The sequence below is a fragment of the Drosophila mauritiana genome, chromosome 3R, assembly GCF_004382145.1.
Source record: "Drosophila mauritiana strain mau12 chromosome 3R, ASM438214v1, whole genome shotgun sequence".
NCBI classification, from domain to species: domain Eukaryota; kingdom Metazoa; phylum Arthropoda; class Insecta; order Diptera; family Drosophilidae; genus Drosophila; species Drosophila mauritiana.
Window position 1 is genome coordinate 2,861,046 of NC_046670.1, and position 14,129 is coordinate 2,875,174.

The 14,129-nt window shown below is 47.5% G+C and overlaps 5 protein-coding genes across 7 annotated transcripts; 2 read left to right on the top strand and 3 right to left on the bottom strand.

Annotated features, from left to right (window-relative positions):
* The first annotated feature begins 497 nt into the window (after nt 1-497).
* LOC117142990 (DNA cross-link repair protein SNM1) lies at nt 498-3,406 on the top strand. The gene is made up of 3 exons (XM_033307342.1): nt 498-1,617; nt 1,676-2,129; nt 2,189-3,406. The coding sequence occupies exons 1-3, from the start codon at nt 536-538 to the stop codon at nt 2,957-2,959; spliced, it is 2,307 nt and encodes a 768-aa protein (XP_033163233.1). The 5' UTR covers nt 498-535; the 3' UTR covers nt 2,960-3,406.
* Nucleotides 3,407-3,536: 130 nt separating this feature from the next.
* On the bottom strand, nt 3,537-9,130 carry LOC117142991 (phosphatidylinositol 4-kinase type 2-alpha). Of its 2 annotated transcripts, XM_033307344.1 has the most exons (9): nt 9,023-9,130; nt 8,453-8,856; nt 7,755-8,382; nt 5,539-5,657; nt 5,144-5,274; nt 4,837-5,032; nt 3,957-4,777; nt 3,823-3,891; nt 3,537-3,765 (listed from the first exon to the last, which is right to left on the bottom strand). In XM_033307344.1, exons 2-9 carry the CDS (start codon nt 8,615-8,617, stop codon nt 3,762-3,764), a joined length of 2,133 nt encoding a protein of 710 aa, XP_033163235.1. In that variant the 5' UTR covers nt 8,618-8,856; nt 9,023-9,130; the 3' UTR covers nt 3,537-3,761. The 2 variants fall into 2 exon arrangements, with proteins under 2 accessions (XP_033163235.1, XP_033163236.1); XM_033307345.1 differs by lacking the exons at nt 7,755-8,382; nt 8,453-8,856; nt 9,023-9,130 and adding an exon at nt 6,260-6,766.
* A 485-nt stretch (nt 9,131-9,615) lies between these two features.
* On the bottom strand, nt 9,616-10,314 carry LOC117143932. Its single transcript, XM_033308849.1, has 2 exons — nt 9,890-10,314; nt 9,616-9,824 (listed from the first exon to the last, which is right to left on the bottom strand). Exons 1-2 carry the CDS (start codon nt 10,207-10,209, stop codon nt 9,677-9,679), a joined length of 468 nt encoding a protein of 155 aa, XP_033164740.1. The 5' UTR covers nt 10,210-10,314; the 3' UTR covers nt 9,616-9,676.
* Nucleotides 10,315-10,352: 38 nt separating this feature from the next.
* Nucleotides 10,353-13,014, top strand: LOC117143930 (phospholipid phosphatase 5). 2 transcript variants are annotated; one of them, XM_033308847.1, is made up of 4 exons: nt 10,353-10,508; nt 11,567-11,877; nt 11,946-12,364; nt 12,428-13,014. In XM_033308847.1, the coding sequence occupies exons 2-4, from the start codon at nt 11,621-11,623 to the stop codon at nt 12,835-12,837; spliced, it is 1,086 nt and encodes a 361-aa protein (XP_033164738.1). In that variant the 5' UTR covers nt 10,353-10,508; nt 11,567-11,620; the 3' UTR covers nt 12,838-13,014. The 2 variants fall into 2 exon arrangements, with proteins under 2 accessions (XP_033164738.1, XP_033164737.1); XM_033308846.1 differs by lacking the exon at nt 10,353-10,508 and adding an exon at nt 10,613-10,936.
* Nucleotides 12,997-14,114, bottom strand: LOC117143931 (RNA-binding protein 42). Its single transcript, XM_033308848.1, has one exon. The coding sequence runs from the start codon at nt 14,015-14,017 to the stop codon at nt 13,109-13,111; it is 909 nt and encodes a 302-aa protein (XP_033164739.1). The 5' UTR covers nt 14,018-14,114; the 3' UTR covers nt 12,997-13,108.
* Nucleotides 14,115-14,129: the final 15 nt, after the last annotated feature.

The window sequence follows — 14,129 nt, forward strand, 5'->3', positions numbered from 1 at the left end:
TGAGCTACGAATTCCATTTTATCATGGTCCCTGCCATATTCCTAATCCTTTCCCGACTTGGGACAAAACATTGGACAAAATCCAGGCCATTTAAGAGTAATCCCAAGCGAACCGGGATAATTCAAACGGCCAGATCGCCCACGGCCGGATTCCCAAAGAGGGCCGCCACCCAAAATTATAGCTTTACCTATCGATAAGGTACTCGACTCCAACTGCAACAAATGTGCGTGTAAAATCAGATTAGAGGAGACCCTCTAACAACACGAAAATCGTACATTTTTATCGATATTACGCTCATTCTACAGTACTTGGTAGACGAATAGTACTTAGTGCACTTAGAAAATCGTTAAAAAGACTCTTATATTCTTAATTTTTATTAAATTAGCTGTAGAGATATGACGGCAATTTAAATTAAGCGCTTGAATTTTAGTATGACCTTGTGCTGTATCGTTTGTCGATATGATAACAGCGGTTTCTCTGACTATCGGGCAATCGAACCGTGCAATCCTGGCCCTATTTTTTATATGTAAACAAGATGTCCAATGTAGGGAAAATAAAGATAAGGGCCATTGCGGATCTGCAGGCCACAGTAAGACTAAATGAACCGGACCCACCACCCACTAACGGGAACAGAACGCCGGACAAGAAAAGAGCGGGAAGAACTCGTGCCGCTTCCACGACAAAAAAGGTCCGGCCAAAGACGGAAGCATGTCCAATCATAGCCAGCACTGCGTTCAAGCGTTCCAGCAAAAAGACTCCGCTGCCAGGACAAACGCGCATCGACAGCTTTTTTACAAGTGCCGTCAAGAACTACAAAGTCAACATGGTGCCAAGTTCCTCCTGCAAGAAGTTGGATCCTCCGTTGGACAAGCGGAAGGGATCTTCCAGGGGACGCAAGCGCCTCTTCGAGGAGTCTACAACCACCTCCTCCGCATCCACGGACAAGCTGGATGCAAAGCCGTCAGAGAAGCGAGTGCAGCCTAGTCGCCGTGCGAAAGGCAAGGAAAACGCCAGCCTCTCCGAAGTGGACGTAATTGACCTGTGCTCCGAGGACGAGCAGACCATAAAAATAAAGCCTTCCGTGGTAGCCTCTCCCTGTAAAAGCAGCAGCGCTGTCCAAGCAACCAAGCTTAGAAGTCCAGAGACTTCCATGTCAGAAGCCAAGCTAAGCAATCCCCAAACAGGTCCCAGCCTAGACATACTGGAAATCTCCCCGGGTCCCAAAAAATCCCCAGCGAATAACTCTTCCCGGTCATCGACGGCTACAATCACTAAGGAAAGCCCGCTAGCCAAAAACTCTACAAAAGGAACTGGACGCAAACAAAGAAAACCAAAGCCTTGTCCGCCCTATAAAGTCGTGGAGGGTACATCCTTCTGCGTCGACGGTTTTCAGTTTGGGGAAATAGAGGGAGTCACACATTACTTTCTCACCCACTTTCATGCGGATCACTACATCGGCCTGACTAAAAAGTTCTGCCATCCCCTCTACGTGAGTCCTACTACCGCGCGCCTGGTGCGAACGTTTATCAAACTCGATGAAACGCACATTAACGAGATTGATGTGGACCAGACCCTGGACGTAGATGGCGTCCAAGTAACCGCCTTAGAAGCTAACCAGTAAGAACAGTCGCTATTCTTTTGGCAGCTTACCAAACTGCTATTTCTTACCTTTCAGCTGCCCTGGAGCACTCATGTTCTTCTTCAAACTGAGCTCTGGCGAATGCATTCTGCACACCGGGGATTTCCGAGCTAGCGCGGAAATGGAATCCCTACCAATATTCTGGAACCATTCAAACATCGATCTGCTCTATCTGGACACAACGTATATGAACAAAAACTACGACTTCTGCCACCAAAGCGAGAGCGTTGACCGAGCCGTGGAACTGGTGCGCGCCTTCTTAGAGAAAAATGCAGCCAAACGAATCCTTATCGTCTGCGGCTCCTACGTGATAGGAAAGGAGAAGATATGGTTGGCTTTAGCGAAGGAGTTTACCATGAAGGTGTGGACAGAAAGCAATCGCAGCAACGCAGTAAGATGCCTGAATTGGCCGGATCTAGACTCCGTGCTAACAGAAGATCGCCGCGGAGCCAACTTGCACGTCATTGCAATGGGGAAAATCAGCTATCCGGTAAAATATATATATAAAATATATCCATTTTTTTAGCTAAGAATATTATTTTGTTTCAGAGCCTGGTCGATTACTTTACTGAATTCGAGGACCAATATGACATGTTGCTGGGCATAAGGCCCAGTGGATGGGAAAAGAACTCCAAGCCTTCGTACGGCAAGCGAATTAGCACGATCGGCATTGAGTACTCGGAACACTCCAGCTACAAGGAGTTGGAGCGCTTCGTACGCTTCCTCAAGCCAAAGCGAGTCATAAGCACCGTTCCCGTGGGCCGCGATCTCTTTGTCACTGGAGAGGTGCCCATGCGGTGGTACAAATACGAAGGTCGGGCATCTATGCTGATTACTGGTTTTCAGCCATCGATATCCACTTTCCTAGCTACGCCGAAACGCGCTTTTGCAAAATTCAGTTCAGATATTGAAATGTTCTTGAGCCCCGTGGATGAGAATGGTTCCAAAGGGAGTGAAGATAGGAAAGACGATGACCGGGAATCCGTGGTGCCAACGAATCATGTAACTATTATATCCGGCACTTCGGAAGAGGGTTTTCAAAATGATTCCGAGATACCAGTTAAAAACGAGCCCCTGGCATCGGACACGTCACCGAATTCTGAAATAGGTGCTCAACTCAATGCGATGGAATCCGAAATTCCATATGATGAAATAGACATTAAAAACGAAACTATCGCACCTGCTGCCGTCCTCGTACCTTCTGTCCCAACGGAGGATACATTTCCAAGTACGAATTGCAATGTTATTGGTGTCCAGAAAGAACAGGCAGTCGTGGTTAGTAGACTGACATCCGATGCATCAGACGATTGGCTCCTATAGTGATTAAATTTCGGATAAAAAAGTCCTTAGGATTTAAGTACGGCTGCTAGTAGTTTTAAGATATTTTGTTATTAAATAATAAGGTATATACATACTTATGTTCGAAAAGAGCTTTAGTTTCTGTTCAACTGTTATAATAATGTTTTAATTTCTTTTATATAAGGCTTGCCCTTTCCATACAATTTTAAATACTTTACATATGTATTTTGGTTGATATATATATATTCCCACACTATTTAGCTGCGAACCGTACATAATGAAATAAATTAAGTTTTAGTTTGGAGAAGGAAACCATTAAATATGTGCTAATGCTAATAACAATGGGCGTCCCTAACTCAAGTGCTAACGAATGTAAATGAGCTTTGTATTTTTCACCTATATGCTTTATGATTTCATTTAAATAATAAAGAAATGTGTAAACCACTTGAGCCGAGTGCTTTAAAAGGATCTCCTTCTGATTTCTTCATACTTTATGCGAAAACAATTGACTATATAAGCACTTGACAAACATAAGATATTTCCTAAATATGTAACCATGGTATGGGTAAGTCATCCCATAAACTAGTAATAAAAGTAATTAGTTATTGAATATGACATTTGAGTTTTTTGGCGAGAGAAACTAACATACATATACAACAAAATACATTTCTAGGCTCCGTGCTCCGTGATAGCAGCCGATTACGATTTGGAAATATACTAGACAACAACTAAGCGCATATACATGATGAAAAAGATGAGTCGGTAGTAACCGGCTGCTCGATTTGATTTTTGGTGGGGTCGGCAGGGGCTGCTCCATGGTCATTTAGCTAGAAATGAACAGATGATAGACAATGCGACGAAGTACAAATGAATCGGCAACTTACCACCAAGAGAAGAAAGGGCTCTTATTTTGGAAGCGCTGCGTAAAAGAAAAGAAACGACTGCCGCTTGATCTGAAATATTAGGAAACATTATTGGTCTCCTATAATCCAGAGTCATGCGTATATATAATACTTACCGCTCGACAATCACCGCTGGCATCTGGACCAGTTGCACCGGCGACTTGCCATCCCTCAGTGCCTGGGTGAGATTTAGAATCTGGCCCCGCATCACCGACATCTGGCGCTCGAAGAGACGCTTGTCAAAGCCGCGATCCTGCTGGAAGAGGTACAACAACTCCGTGCAGATCTCCTCTACAAAGTTCATATCTGATAACTGCGGCAGCACTTGCTCCTTGATTTCCTCGCTAAACGGAATTTTCGCCTGTGGCAACCAGGCCCAATGGTAGGGATAAGCTCGCCAAGAGTCCGGATGTTTAAAGGGAAAAGCGAGGCCATTGTCGATGGCAGCGATCCGAATGAAGGCCGAGTTCACTACATTCCAATCGGGTTCCGACGTAGGGGGGGATCTTGACGAGGGCTCATCTTCGCTGCTGGTCAGACTGCTGCTATCCTGCTGTGCATTGGTGGCTGCTCCACCCCCCATGTGGTTTGGAGGGCGACCATCTGCCGTCGGTTTCGGGCTAGCCTGCGGCGGCTCATTTAGATCAACGATTTTTGAAGCCCCCAACGCATTGGGCAATTTGGGTGTCACAACTCCGTGCATAGTTCTGCCGCCAGTGCCTCCCACCTGGGTCGTGATCTTAGGGGCCACGTACTTAATCAGCCAGTTGTCGTTGCCACGGTCCGTGTTGCGTATGATATAATCGAGGACGACGAGGCGCTCGAACTGCAGTTGAAACGACTTAGCTACTGAAGGCGGCAAGGGTTCGCTGTCAAAGCGCCGCAGCCAGTAGTCCGCATCCTTGTAGCCCTCCACGAAGAGCTGAAAGGAGCCAGTCTGCAAGGAATTTTAACTTGGTTAATAGCCAATCGGTTTGCTTTTCGAGCAGAGTTCACCTTTAGAGGAAGGCTCATTCGGTTGAAGTGAGCCGACGGATAGTGCTCCTTGATGCGCTTCTTCAGCTTCGCCTTCTGTCGATCAATGCGGGCGTAGTTAAAGCTCTCGGCCACCAATCTGACCACTCGCGTCTTTGGAACCACATTCAGATTGAGTTTTCGATCAACCAAGCTGGCTCCTGATTCGGAGAGGTACCTAAGAAATATGCCAACCATTTTAATAATTTGTTTTACACATTTATATCAACAAATTAAATAAGATCCTCAATTGGATTTTGATGAATGGTGACAATTTGTATTATCTTACCCCTGATTGGGAATCAAGCATGCTCGGCCAAAACAACACGGGCAGCACAGCTTATGCATCCATTTCGTCCACTTCGGATTCAGTCTGCCATAGGGTTCCTCGTCCTTTGGCTTAAATACGGCCAGGCATTGCTGGGGGAAAGCATAAGAAATGGCATAAATAATACATAAAACATATGCGGGTAATCCACTACAATACTTTGAAATTGTTTCAGGAAAAAACCAAAAGTTTTGCAAAAGCCTTATAGTTGCAGTACTTCCCCGATTACCTGATCTTATTTATCTATGCGCGGAAAAGTAAAAAAATCGACGAAGTTAGGCCCAGAACTGGACGACCTAACTTTCACCTTATGCGCAAGCACGGCTAGAAGATCGCCGCCCCGATTCCCTACTCACATGGGAGGCATCCTTGACGAAGTAGGAACCACTGCTACCCTGGTAAATGCGCTCGGGCAGCACACCATTCTCGATGGCCCCCTCCGCCTTCGCCACGATCTCCGAGAAAAGCGGGTCATCTGTAAGATTCAAAGATTAAAATTAAAAATAGGCATTAGCACTAGGGCTTAAAATTACTAAAGAAGTTTGTGCGCAGAACAAAGATTCGCATTCCTCAAGCGGCGTGTAAAGAACTGGACTGTTCGTCACTCATTCAAATTGAACGAATTTGCTATAGAATTATGGTTTTAATAATTTATTAACACACCAACAGAGACGCGATTAAAACTGAAATGACGTGCCAGCTGTTGGATAAAAATAATTACAGCAAACATGCACGAAAACGCTTATAAGACTGCGATGAAGTTGAAGACCCCACACTACACTTTAATTTATATCAAGGAATGGCATGGTACTGTAGACTACGCCAATCCTCTCGACGCTACCTATGAAATCAAAGTTGTCGTTGAAATCGCCCTGCAAGTCCTGGCAAATGGTGAACACTTGCGGAATGAAGTTTTCGCGACTGCTGCTCGACAAGCGCGACATGGAGGCACTGGTAAATTAAGTGCGCCGGCAGTCAAGAGGTTTCGAGTCGGCTGGCAGTTGATAAAGGAGAACCAGGTCACAATTAGCATAGCCAAAGCGTTTCGATAAGGGCCAACCCCTTGCCACCACTTACAGAGGTTCCTCAGCGGGCAGTTGGCACAATTGCAGCGCGGAGCCGCGATTTGAACGGTTACTGTGTCTTTGGAGTCACGCGCCATCGACGGTGAGTTCACCAGAAAGGGCGGATCGCCCTCCTTGTCCGACTGCGTCTCAAGAAAGTCCTTCTCCCGCGGGCACTTGTGTTCGCAACAGATGCAGGCGTAGTCGGCGGAGGCGGAGGGCACCGAGGAGCTGCTCTCCAGCGCATCCTTGCTAGTCGTGGGCTGCTCATCGTCTCTTGGTTCGCCTGGCTCTTCGTACTTGGCTGCTATAGCGTTCGGCAACGGCACCTGGCTGAGAAACGACTTGATGTTGGTTTTCGGCATGGGGCTATGTCCAATTGGCGACAGTTGCCAAAGGAACAAGTTCCATTTTTGAAGAGCCTTCCTCGAAATTCTTTAGATGCTTCCCAACTGACTTCCAACCCGACCACGGCGACATCCAAGTACAACACACAATTTTGTGCTCAATTTCGAAAAAAAAACCAATACTTGTAAAAATCATACAATTGTAAAAAATACTTTGAAATGTGGGGCGATGACTATAGGATTAACAGACAAAGGGCCAACGAAATATGGCCATCTAGTGATATTCAGCACTGACTAAATCGATTGCAAAAAAAACAGACAAATTATAAATCGCTTTCGGAAGTCATTTCGAAATGCAACGAAAACAAATCAGAGGGTATTACTCATCAGCGCATGTTCAGAAGCAGCAGAGCTGAGCGAATCACCTGAGTCACAAAGGTCACCGAGATCGAGATGAGTACTCATTTGGCAGTGTTTATCACTCCCACAACATACTCTACATATATCTATAAAAGGGAGCTAATTCCCTGCACAACTTACTAGTTGAATAATATTTGAGTAAGCACTTTTGTAATTTACGGACGAACCAATTGAAATGTTGTTATTCTTATTATTGTATTGATTCATATAAGTATTTTTTATCTTAGCAAGGGAATACAAAAGCAGTTTGTATTAGTTTTTAGGAAATCCCATGTAAATAATCTTTTAAGCGGACGGAAATGCTTGGGTTGATCAGGGTGCTTTTGTTGACTTAGAATTTAAAACGTGCTATACGTTACGTGCTAGGAATCTCGTCCGTATTATACGCTTTTATGGTTCTTCTATTTATGAGTCTCTTCTGTTCGTTTGGACGGACATTTTGTCTAGTTTATAGTTAAAGTATTATATTCAAGTATTTTAGAGATGCGAAAGAGCTAGTTTCCAGCTACAAATCCTCCCCGTATAAAATAAATTAGATGAAGTTGAATGAATAACATCGAGGCCATAAATAATCTGTTCTAAGCTTGCGCTGCTTGTTGAGATAGAACCACCATATGTGGCCGTAGAAGTGATAAGCACATCATGAGTAAAGGCCCAAAGCCAAAAAGGGAACAATGTGGTCTGGGTGTGGTAGGAAAGTAATGCAACTTGTACGACTTCATTGGGCCGCTGCGCACTCACCGCCAAATGTGTTCGACACAAACTCCACATGATCGTGCCCGCGTCCTAGTCCGCCCAACAGCTCGCTGATGCGACTTCCGTGACTGGCACTGCCTCCCCCCAGGAGCGGCTGTGACTCCCGGTTGTCGCTGCCGGCGTCCGTGGACATGCCCTCGAAGTCGATTTCTGGCACCAGGCAGATGTCGTCGGCCTCGTCATGCGGATGACGGGCGAGGGCAGTGTGCGAAGTGGTTTTCAGCGGAGATGTCGATGCAGATGTGGCTACCTTCGCGGGTGCGATGTGACTAATGATCGGTGGCTGTTTGCTGCTGCTGTCGATGCTCTCCTCGGCGCGACCTTTGAGTCTCTGGCTGCGCGGGTTTGAGCTTCTCTTCAGCAGCACAGCCTCCTCGCCATCTTCGTCGTCGGTCTGGTCGTCGTGAAGCATGACCAAGTTATCCAGTTGCGGTTTCTGAATAACAGCATCGCCGCCGGCACTCTCCTCGCCTCCCGGCAGCCCGTTGGTGTGGTTCCTCTCCTCTTGCGCCTCTTCCTCGTCATCCTCGTCGTCCACCGACAGTAGCATGGGTTCCCGCCCCTTTCTGCCTCTTCTCCTGGTCTTTCGTTTGCCCATGCCAACGGTGTTGATCTAAGGAAAAAGTCAGTTCAAATGGCCATATTGCAGAAGGTGAGGTTGAGAACGGAGTGCACTCACTCACCTCAACTTTGGTTGTCAACTGGTTGCTAGTCGACTCGAAGCCATTTAGGAGCGGCGACAGTTGGCTTCTGGGCGGAGGTTGGTCCTTGGCAAAGTCCCCGATGAGATCCACCTCGTCCTCGAGCTGGAGCAGCGGGGGATCCGCCTGATCCCGAGAGCCGCTCATGTTCGCAGGTGTCAGGCACGTGGGTGATTGGGCGTGGGTCGGCAGGGCGCGCTGGAGGAGTGGGAGGTGCCGTTGCCCCGGATCCGCAGCAGACGCAACAACAAAGGCCCGCGCTGTGCTGCAGCTTCTTCTTGCGCTTCTATCGCAGACTTTTTGGGCGTCGCTTGGCTATCTGTTATCTGCTGCTCCGCTCTTCCTCCGCTCGCATATTCCCGCACAATATGCTTATATTATTCGGGCTGAAAGTTGATTACATTACTTGTTAATTGCTTCAATTTTATGCTTCTATTTCGTTTTGGCAATTATCGATTTTTGGCTTAGAACCCCAGCTTCTGTCGCAGTTGTATTTTAGAAACGGATCTTGGGACGCGAAGGATCTCAAACACCTTCGAAATTGGGACTCACCATGCACTCCTCAAATGTAACAAGTGAATTACGCGTTCGATTTAATTTTCGCCAAGAACACGAAGCGAAAAATGGTTGACAAACCAAACAGCTGACGAGTAGAATTCGCGGGGCTGCCCACTTGCTGGTTCTGCACTCGCCGAGTGGCAGCCTCGCACTTGAGAGCGCTGAGCGGAAATATTTAAAATTGGGGCGTACTAAAATATCATGATAAAATAGAAAGAATTCGGCATTGATTTATCAATTAAAGGATGGCTTACAAGACTATGCTTGCAAGTAAGTTTTGTTCTCTAAGTTCTATATTTTATGAATTTTCTAAATAACTCTTAAATGCCAGAAAGGTTAGAAAAAATTGGGAAAGTAGAACTATTGATTTCTTATTTTGTGATAAGAAAAAAGGAAAAATTCTTAGCTCCACTTTAGTCCATTTTAATAATGTTGATACTAAAAAAGGCATTTCTGGGTGTTATTTATATGTATTTTAAAACAAGGTGGGATCATACGTCAGATAGATATGAAATTGACGTTTAAGATAGATCAACAATAATTCCTAAAATCTCTTCTTCATCGAGTGTCAGTGAGTGCTGTTTCAATAATGTTTTCAAATCTACTTTATTCTTAACATTGTATGGATGGTGCGTACGCCATAAGTATCTAGCTAAGCAGGGCATTCCTTCGCAGCTTTGTGATCCAATCCAGCGCTTCTCCCAGCTGCCGCTGCAGATTAGTGCTCTCGGCGACCAGCTCTATGCAGTCCTTGAACTTGGTCACAGCATTACGCAAGCTCATCGGTGGCAGTACCCTGGGAAGAGGAGTAAATCAGTTATCAGAGTGACCCACATACACACAGGCGTTATCAGTGCTCACGAGAACCAGTGCAGGGGCTCCACGAAGCCCTTGGACTTGTCAACCGCGTGTCGCTCGATGCAGACGCCATCCGTGGAGTCCACGACCCGGCAGAGGGCGTTGAACTCGGCACTGTTCTCCGTGGGAATCTGGGCCGTGGACACGGACTGGCTGCCTCCATGCTGAAATCTAGTGCGGGCCAGGAGAATCGCCCCACTGGCGTTGCATCGCTCCAAATTTATCCGACACTGGGTGTGCTCCTCGACGAGGTGGAACATGTCCAGGTACAAGTCATCCAGTAGCTGGCCCGCGGCCTCCTTTTCGCAGTTTCGAATGCTCATTGCGTGCTGAGGAATAACTTTATTTATTTATTATTATTATTTCGGTCCGACGGAGATTTTTCAATCATATGATTGCACCAACAACCCTGACTTATCGCTGATATGCGCCGAGTTGGCACTACCGTCGATAACAAATGTTATCGCCAGCCCTATTCTGATTTGCAAACTAACAACCGACCGAATTGAATCAGAACGAAAAGAAACGGCTGAAAAATGTTTGCTTTTGTCGCGTGCATACGTGTTTTACGCAATGAATTGTAATTACTGCCGCCACAAACACGGTCATGCCCAATTAACAGGTAAACGGTCAAGCTGCACACTCTCGGGGAATCCGACTAACGAAAAGGGCAAACAGCTGTTGTTGTTTTCTTGCGCATTAGTTTTCGGAGAGGGGTGAGGTGAAGGGGCTGGCTTCGCAGTTTGTTTTACGATGCTGTCGCGAGATTAGAGAAAGTTTATAAAAAGCCCTGCCATTAGCATTCGGCAGCATTAGCAATCGGGAAGCAGTCAAGTAGAAACCACGTCGAAATTAACGCCACCAGACCAGCAACAAGTGGATGCCCCAAGTGCAAACAGTTCCAAAGTCAACTTAAATATACCCAAATCACAGGAGATCGCATCGGATCGGGTGATAATGCCCGATAGTTGTACGGCGGACCTACGAAGTCGCCGCCGCGAAAATCCAATCGACCGCAACGGCAATATCGGCGGCACAGCCAAGGAGCAGGTGCGCGTCAGCTAGCTAATAGTGTTTATGACGCCTGGCTTGTTAAATCCATCGTGTGCATATGGCATCGGCATCCTATACTATATAGCCGCGTACTATACTATACATATGCACATACGTATCTGGGCATACGTAACCGCGTTTGATGACAAACATTGACGGAAAGCGTGGCCAAGTGTGCACTGAAAGAAAAGCGAATATGATTAGTTCTAAGAACCTGCTTACCTATAAAAATATTTATCAACATTTTAGTTTTAGTGTGAGCAAATGCTGGCACAATCGCAAAAATTATTTGGAACATTTTTATCTCAATTTGTACCTCCCGTATGGGGCCTTATTTTTTTCAGTATTTGTATCTAATCGCGAAAATCGTAGCTTTCACACCACACCGTGCCCGTGCCACCGCTTCAGTAAGGGGGTTTTGCCTGCCTATTCCGGTATACTCTCTAAAAGCCTCAGCTTCTCCATTAATAGACTTCCCAATCCGCGTCTGATAGGTACATATATGAAGTAACAAAGTTAGATAGGCCTTCTTTTCGAACTATCCCACACCTGAAGTAGTTTACCCGTCCGCAGACATAAGTGCAACCATTAATGACTCGTCATTTGCTTATCTCTTCAATTATTTAGGCGACAAGCAGCAGGCCTAAGCTGACAACCGAATATTCCCAACGGACTAACGAAATGACTGCGAGCAAGGAAGGTCAAGAATCGAGGCGAACCCTCAGCGAGAGTTCCGCAGAGGACGTCGGGCACACAGGATCGAGGACCAGGACCAACGACGACGAAATGTGGCGCAATGAACTTGCTATGAACGCGGACAGCAGCGCCGCTCAGCCAGAAAAGCGAGAGGAACGAAGTCCCAGTACAGGAAACTCCAATACGAGGTTCAGCGATGCCGTAGATGTTGTTCTTCGCGTTCTCCTCGTCATTACCTTCTTGTGAGTGTTTCGTGCTACATTCCCAATGCTGACAAAGTCCATCACTCATACATGACTCATCTCTACAGCAAGCTGGAGACGATGACAGCTTTTAAGCGGGAAATTCACGAGGAGGAGCTGTGGCTATACAAGAACCCAAGGCGACCGGACATCGTCAGGGGCGGGGAGCTGCTCTTCTGGGTGATAGTGGCTCCCTTTCTGGTCACTATCGCCTTCTACTGGTACACAAGAGACAAGCGGGACTTTAGAGCCGCCAGCTGGGCCTGGACACTGGCCCTGTGCATGAACGGCATCCCGACGAGCGTACTGAAGATAACAGTGGGGCGGCCCAGGCCCGACTACTTTTACCGCTGCTTTCCCGATGGCGTGATGGTGCTTAACACAACGTCCAGTGGCTTGGACACCTCCATCCTGGATTTCAATTGCACAGGGCTTCCGGGCGACATAAACGAAGGCCGCAAGAGCTTCCCCAGCGGTCACTCGTCGTGTAAGTTGAATGTTGGAATCCAGTCCTCAATGCCCGCTAACCATTTAAGTATGCCTTTTCTAGTCGCCTTTGCGAGTTTCGGTTTCATTGCCTATTACATTGGCGCCAAGCTGCACGCTTTCGATAGCCGGGGACGCGGCCACACCTGGCGGCTCTGCATTGCTGTGATACCTCTGTTCATCGCACTGCTGGTTGCAGTAAGTCGCACCTGCGACTACCACCACCACTGGCAGGATGTGACCATCGGCGGGCTGATTGGCCTACTTGCAGGCTATATAAGCTACACACAATACTATCCCTCCATCTTCAGCCCTAATGCCGGCATACCATTGGTCAGGTGGCCCAGCAGAGAGGGAAGCCAGTACCAGCGACTGTCAGGAAAGGACGACAATGGCAGTCGTGGTGATCGAGGTGGCGGAGATGCGGTGCGGAGACCCCTCCTCGCTGGCAAGGAGGAGTCCAAATGGTACTAAAAGCTTTACGTAATATTAGTGTTAGTGTTGCTTTCCCGTTTAAGCTTTTTAAGCATATCTAGACATCGCTGAATTTCCGATTTACAAATGTGCTGCTGGTTTACCTCGTATTAGAATGGGTAGGGTTTGTTAGTAGTTTCTCCAATAAAACTAAGCGCGTCAATTGCTAAACGTAAATTTATTGCTCATCTTTGGCAGCAACGTCCAAATCTAATTTGCTACATCAAAGTGACCGAAACTAGCCTAAAGGACACGATATGCACACTCAGATTCAGGTCATGGAATTGAACGCCTGCAGCAGCACCTGTTTTTCGCGCTCCTTTTTCTTAACTACGTCAAGACTGCGTTGTCGCCACGTGCTCTTGCGCAGCTTGATAGGCCGGCTGCCCACATAGCGACCGTCCATCTCCTTCATGGCCCGTATAAAGTCGGCCGGTTCTCTGAAGCTCACGAAGCCAAATCCCTTGCTCTTGCCCGTGCGCTTGTCCCGCACCACACGGGCCCGCTGGAACGAGGGGAACTTGTTGAAGGTCCGTGTCAAAACCTCATCGTTGACGTCGTTTCCCAAGTCACCACAAAAGATGCGGAAGTCATCGTCGGGCCAGTCAGCCAGCGAAGTATCCTCCCACACGGTGCCGCCAGCGATACGCACCGTCTTGCGGTCCTTCTTCTTCCGCTCTGTTGTCTGGAAAGATTGCAGCGCCGATGATGCGCGCGCTGCCTTAATGGCCTCCTCTGCAATGGGATTGGGTCCAGACTTTTCCGCCTTGAGCTTCTTCAGCTTCTGCGTTACGTCAAAAGAGACGGCGTTGATGTCGATGGAGGGCGCGGCGGCCACGGTGGGCACGTGCACAGACTGCCGGCACTGATACAGTTTGGGGGCGCTGCTCAGGACTACGGGAGTGGCAGACATCGCCTTGGAAGAGCCACCTCCACTGCCCGTAGGCACGAAGGTGGACATAAAGGTGGGTGGAGGCGGCATCGGCGGCGGGGGTACGGTCAGACGCGATCCTCCATTGCCCTGGTGATGCTGCAGCTTGTGCTGCGAGTTGTGGTACGTATTGGCGGCTATGATCGGGCGCACCTGGTTGGGCACGAAGAGATTGCGGGCGGGAGGCTTCGAGATCTCCGCCTCGAAGCGTGAGAGCTCATCCTCGATGTTGCGACGCTTTGTACCCATTTTAAGTGGGTTTGGCTCTTTTAAAAAATCAAATCAAAACAACTTTTCACGCAAAAATGCTGCAGAAAACTCGGAGTACTAAACAAATATCGATTTCGTTCCCAATCGATTA

Bases quoted from the DNA above. Each gene is read 5' to 3' on its own strand.
- LOC117142990 (XM_033307342.1), top strand. From the start codon at position 536: ATGTCCAATGTAGGGAAAATAAAGATAAGGGCCATTGCGGATCTGCAG. The intron at 1,618-1,675 runs GTAAGAACAGTC...CTTACCTTTCAG, and splicing joins ACCGCCTTAGAAGCTAACCA to CTGCCCTGGAGCACTCATGT. The intron at 2,130-2,188 runs GTAAAATATATA...ATTTTGTTTCAG, and splicing joins TGGGGAAAATCAGCTATCCG to AGCCTGGTCGATTACTTTAC.
- LOC117142991 (XM_033307344.1), bottom strand. From the start codon at position 8,617: ATGAGCGGCTCTCGGGATCAGGCGGATCCCCCGCTGCTCCAGCTCGAG. The intron at 4,778-4,836 runs GTGAACTCTGCT...AATTCCTTGCAG, and splicing joins GAATGAGCCTTCCTCTAAAG to ACTGGCTCCTTTCAGCTCTT. The intron at 3,892-3,956 runs GTAAGTATTATA...CTAATATTTCAG, and splicing joins CCAGCGGTGATTGTCGAGCG to ATCAAGCGGCAGTCGTTTCT.
- LOC117143932 (XM_033308849.1), bottom strand. From the start codon at position 10,209: ATGAGCATTCGAAACTGCGAAAAGGAGGCCGCGGGCCAGCTACTGGAT. The intron at 9,825-9,889 runs GTGAGCACTGAT...TCCTCTTCCCAG, and splicing joins GAGCCCCTGCACTGGTTCTC to GGTACTGCCACCGATGAGCT.
- LOC117143930 (XM_033308846.1), top strand. From the start codon at position 10,844: ATGCCCGATAGTTGTACGGCGGACCTACGAAGTCGCCGCCGCGAAAAT. The intron at 10,937-11,566 runs GTGCGCGTCAGC...TCAATTATTTAG, and splicing joins GCGGCACAGCCAAGGAGCAG to GCGACAAGCAGCAGGCCTAA. The intron at 11,878-11,945 runs GTGAGTGTTTCG...TCATCTCTACAG, and splicing joins CTCCTCGTCATTACCTTCTT to CAAGCTGGAGACGATGACAG.
- LOC117143931 (XM_033308848.1), bottom strand. From the start codon at position 14,017: ATGGGTACAAAGCGTCGCAACATCGAGGATGAGCTCTCACGCTTCGAG.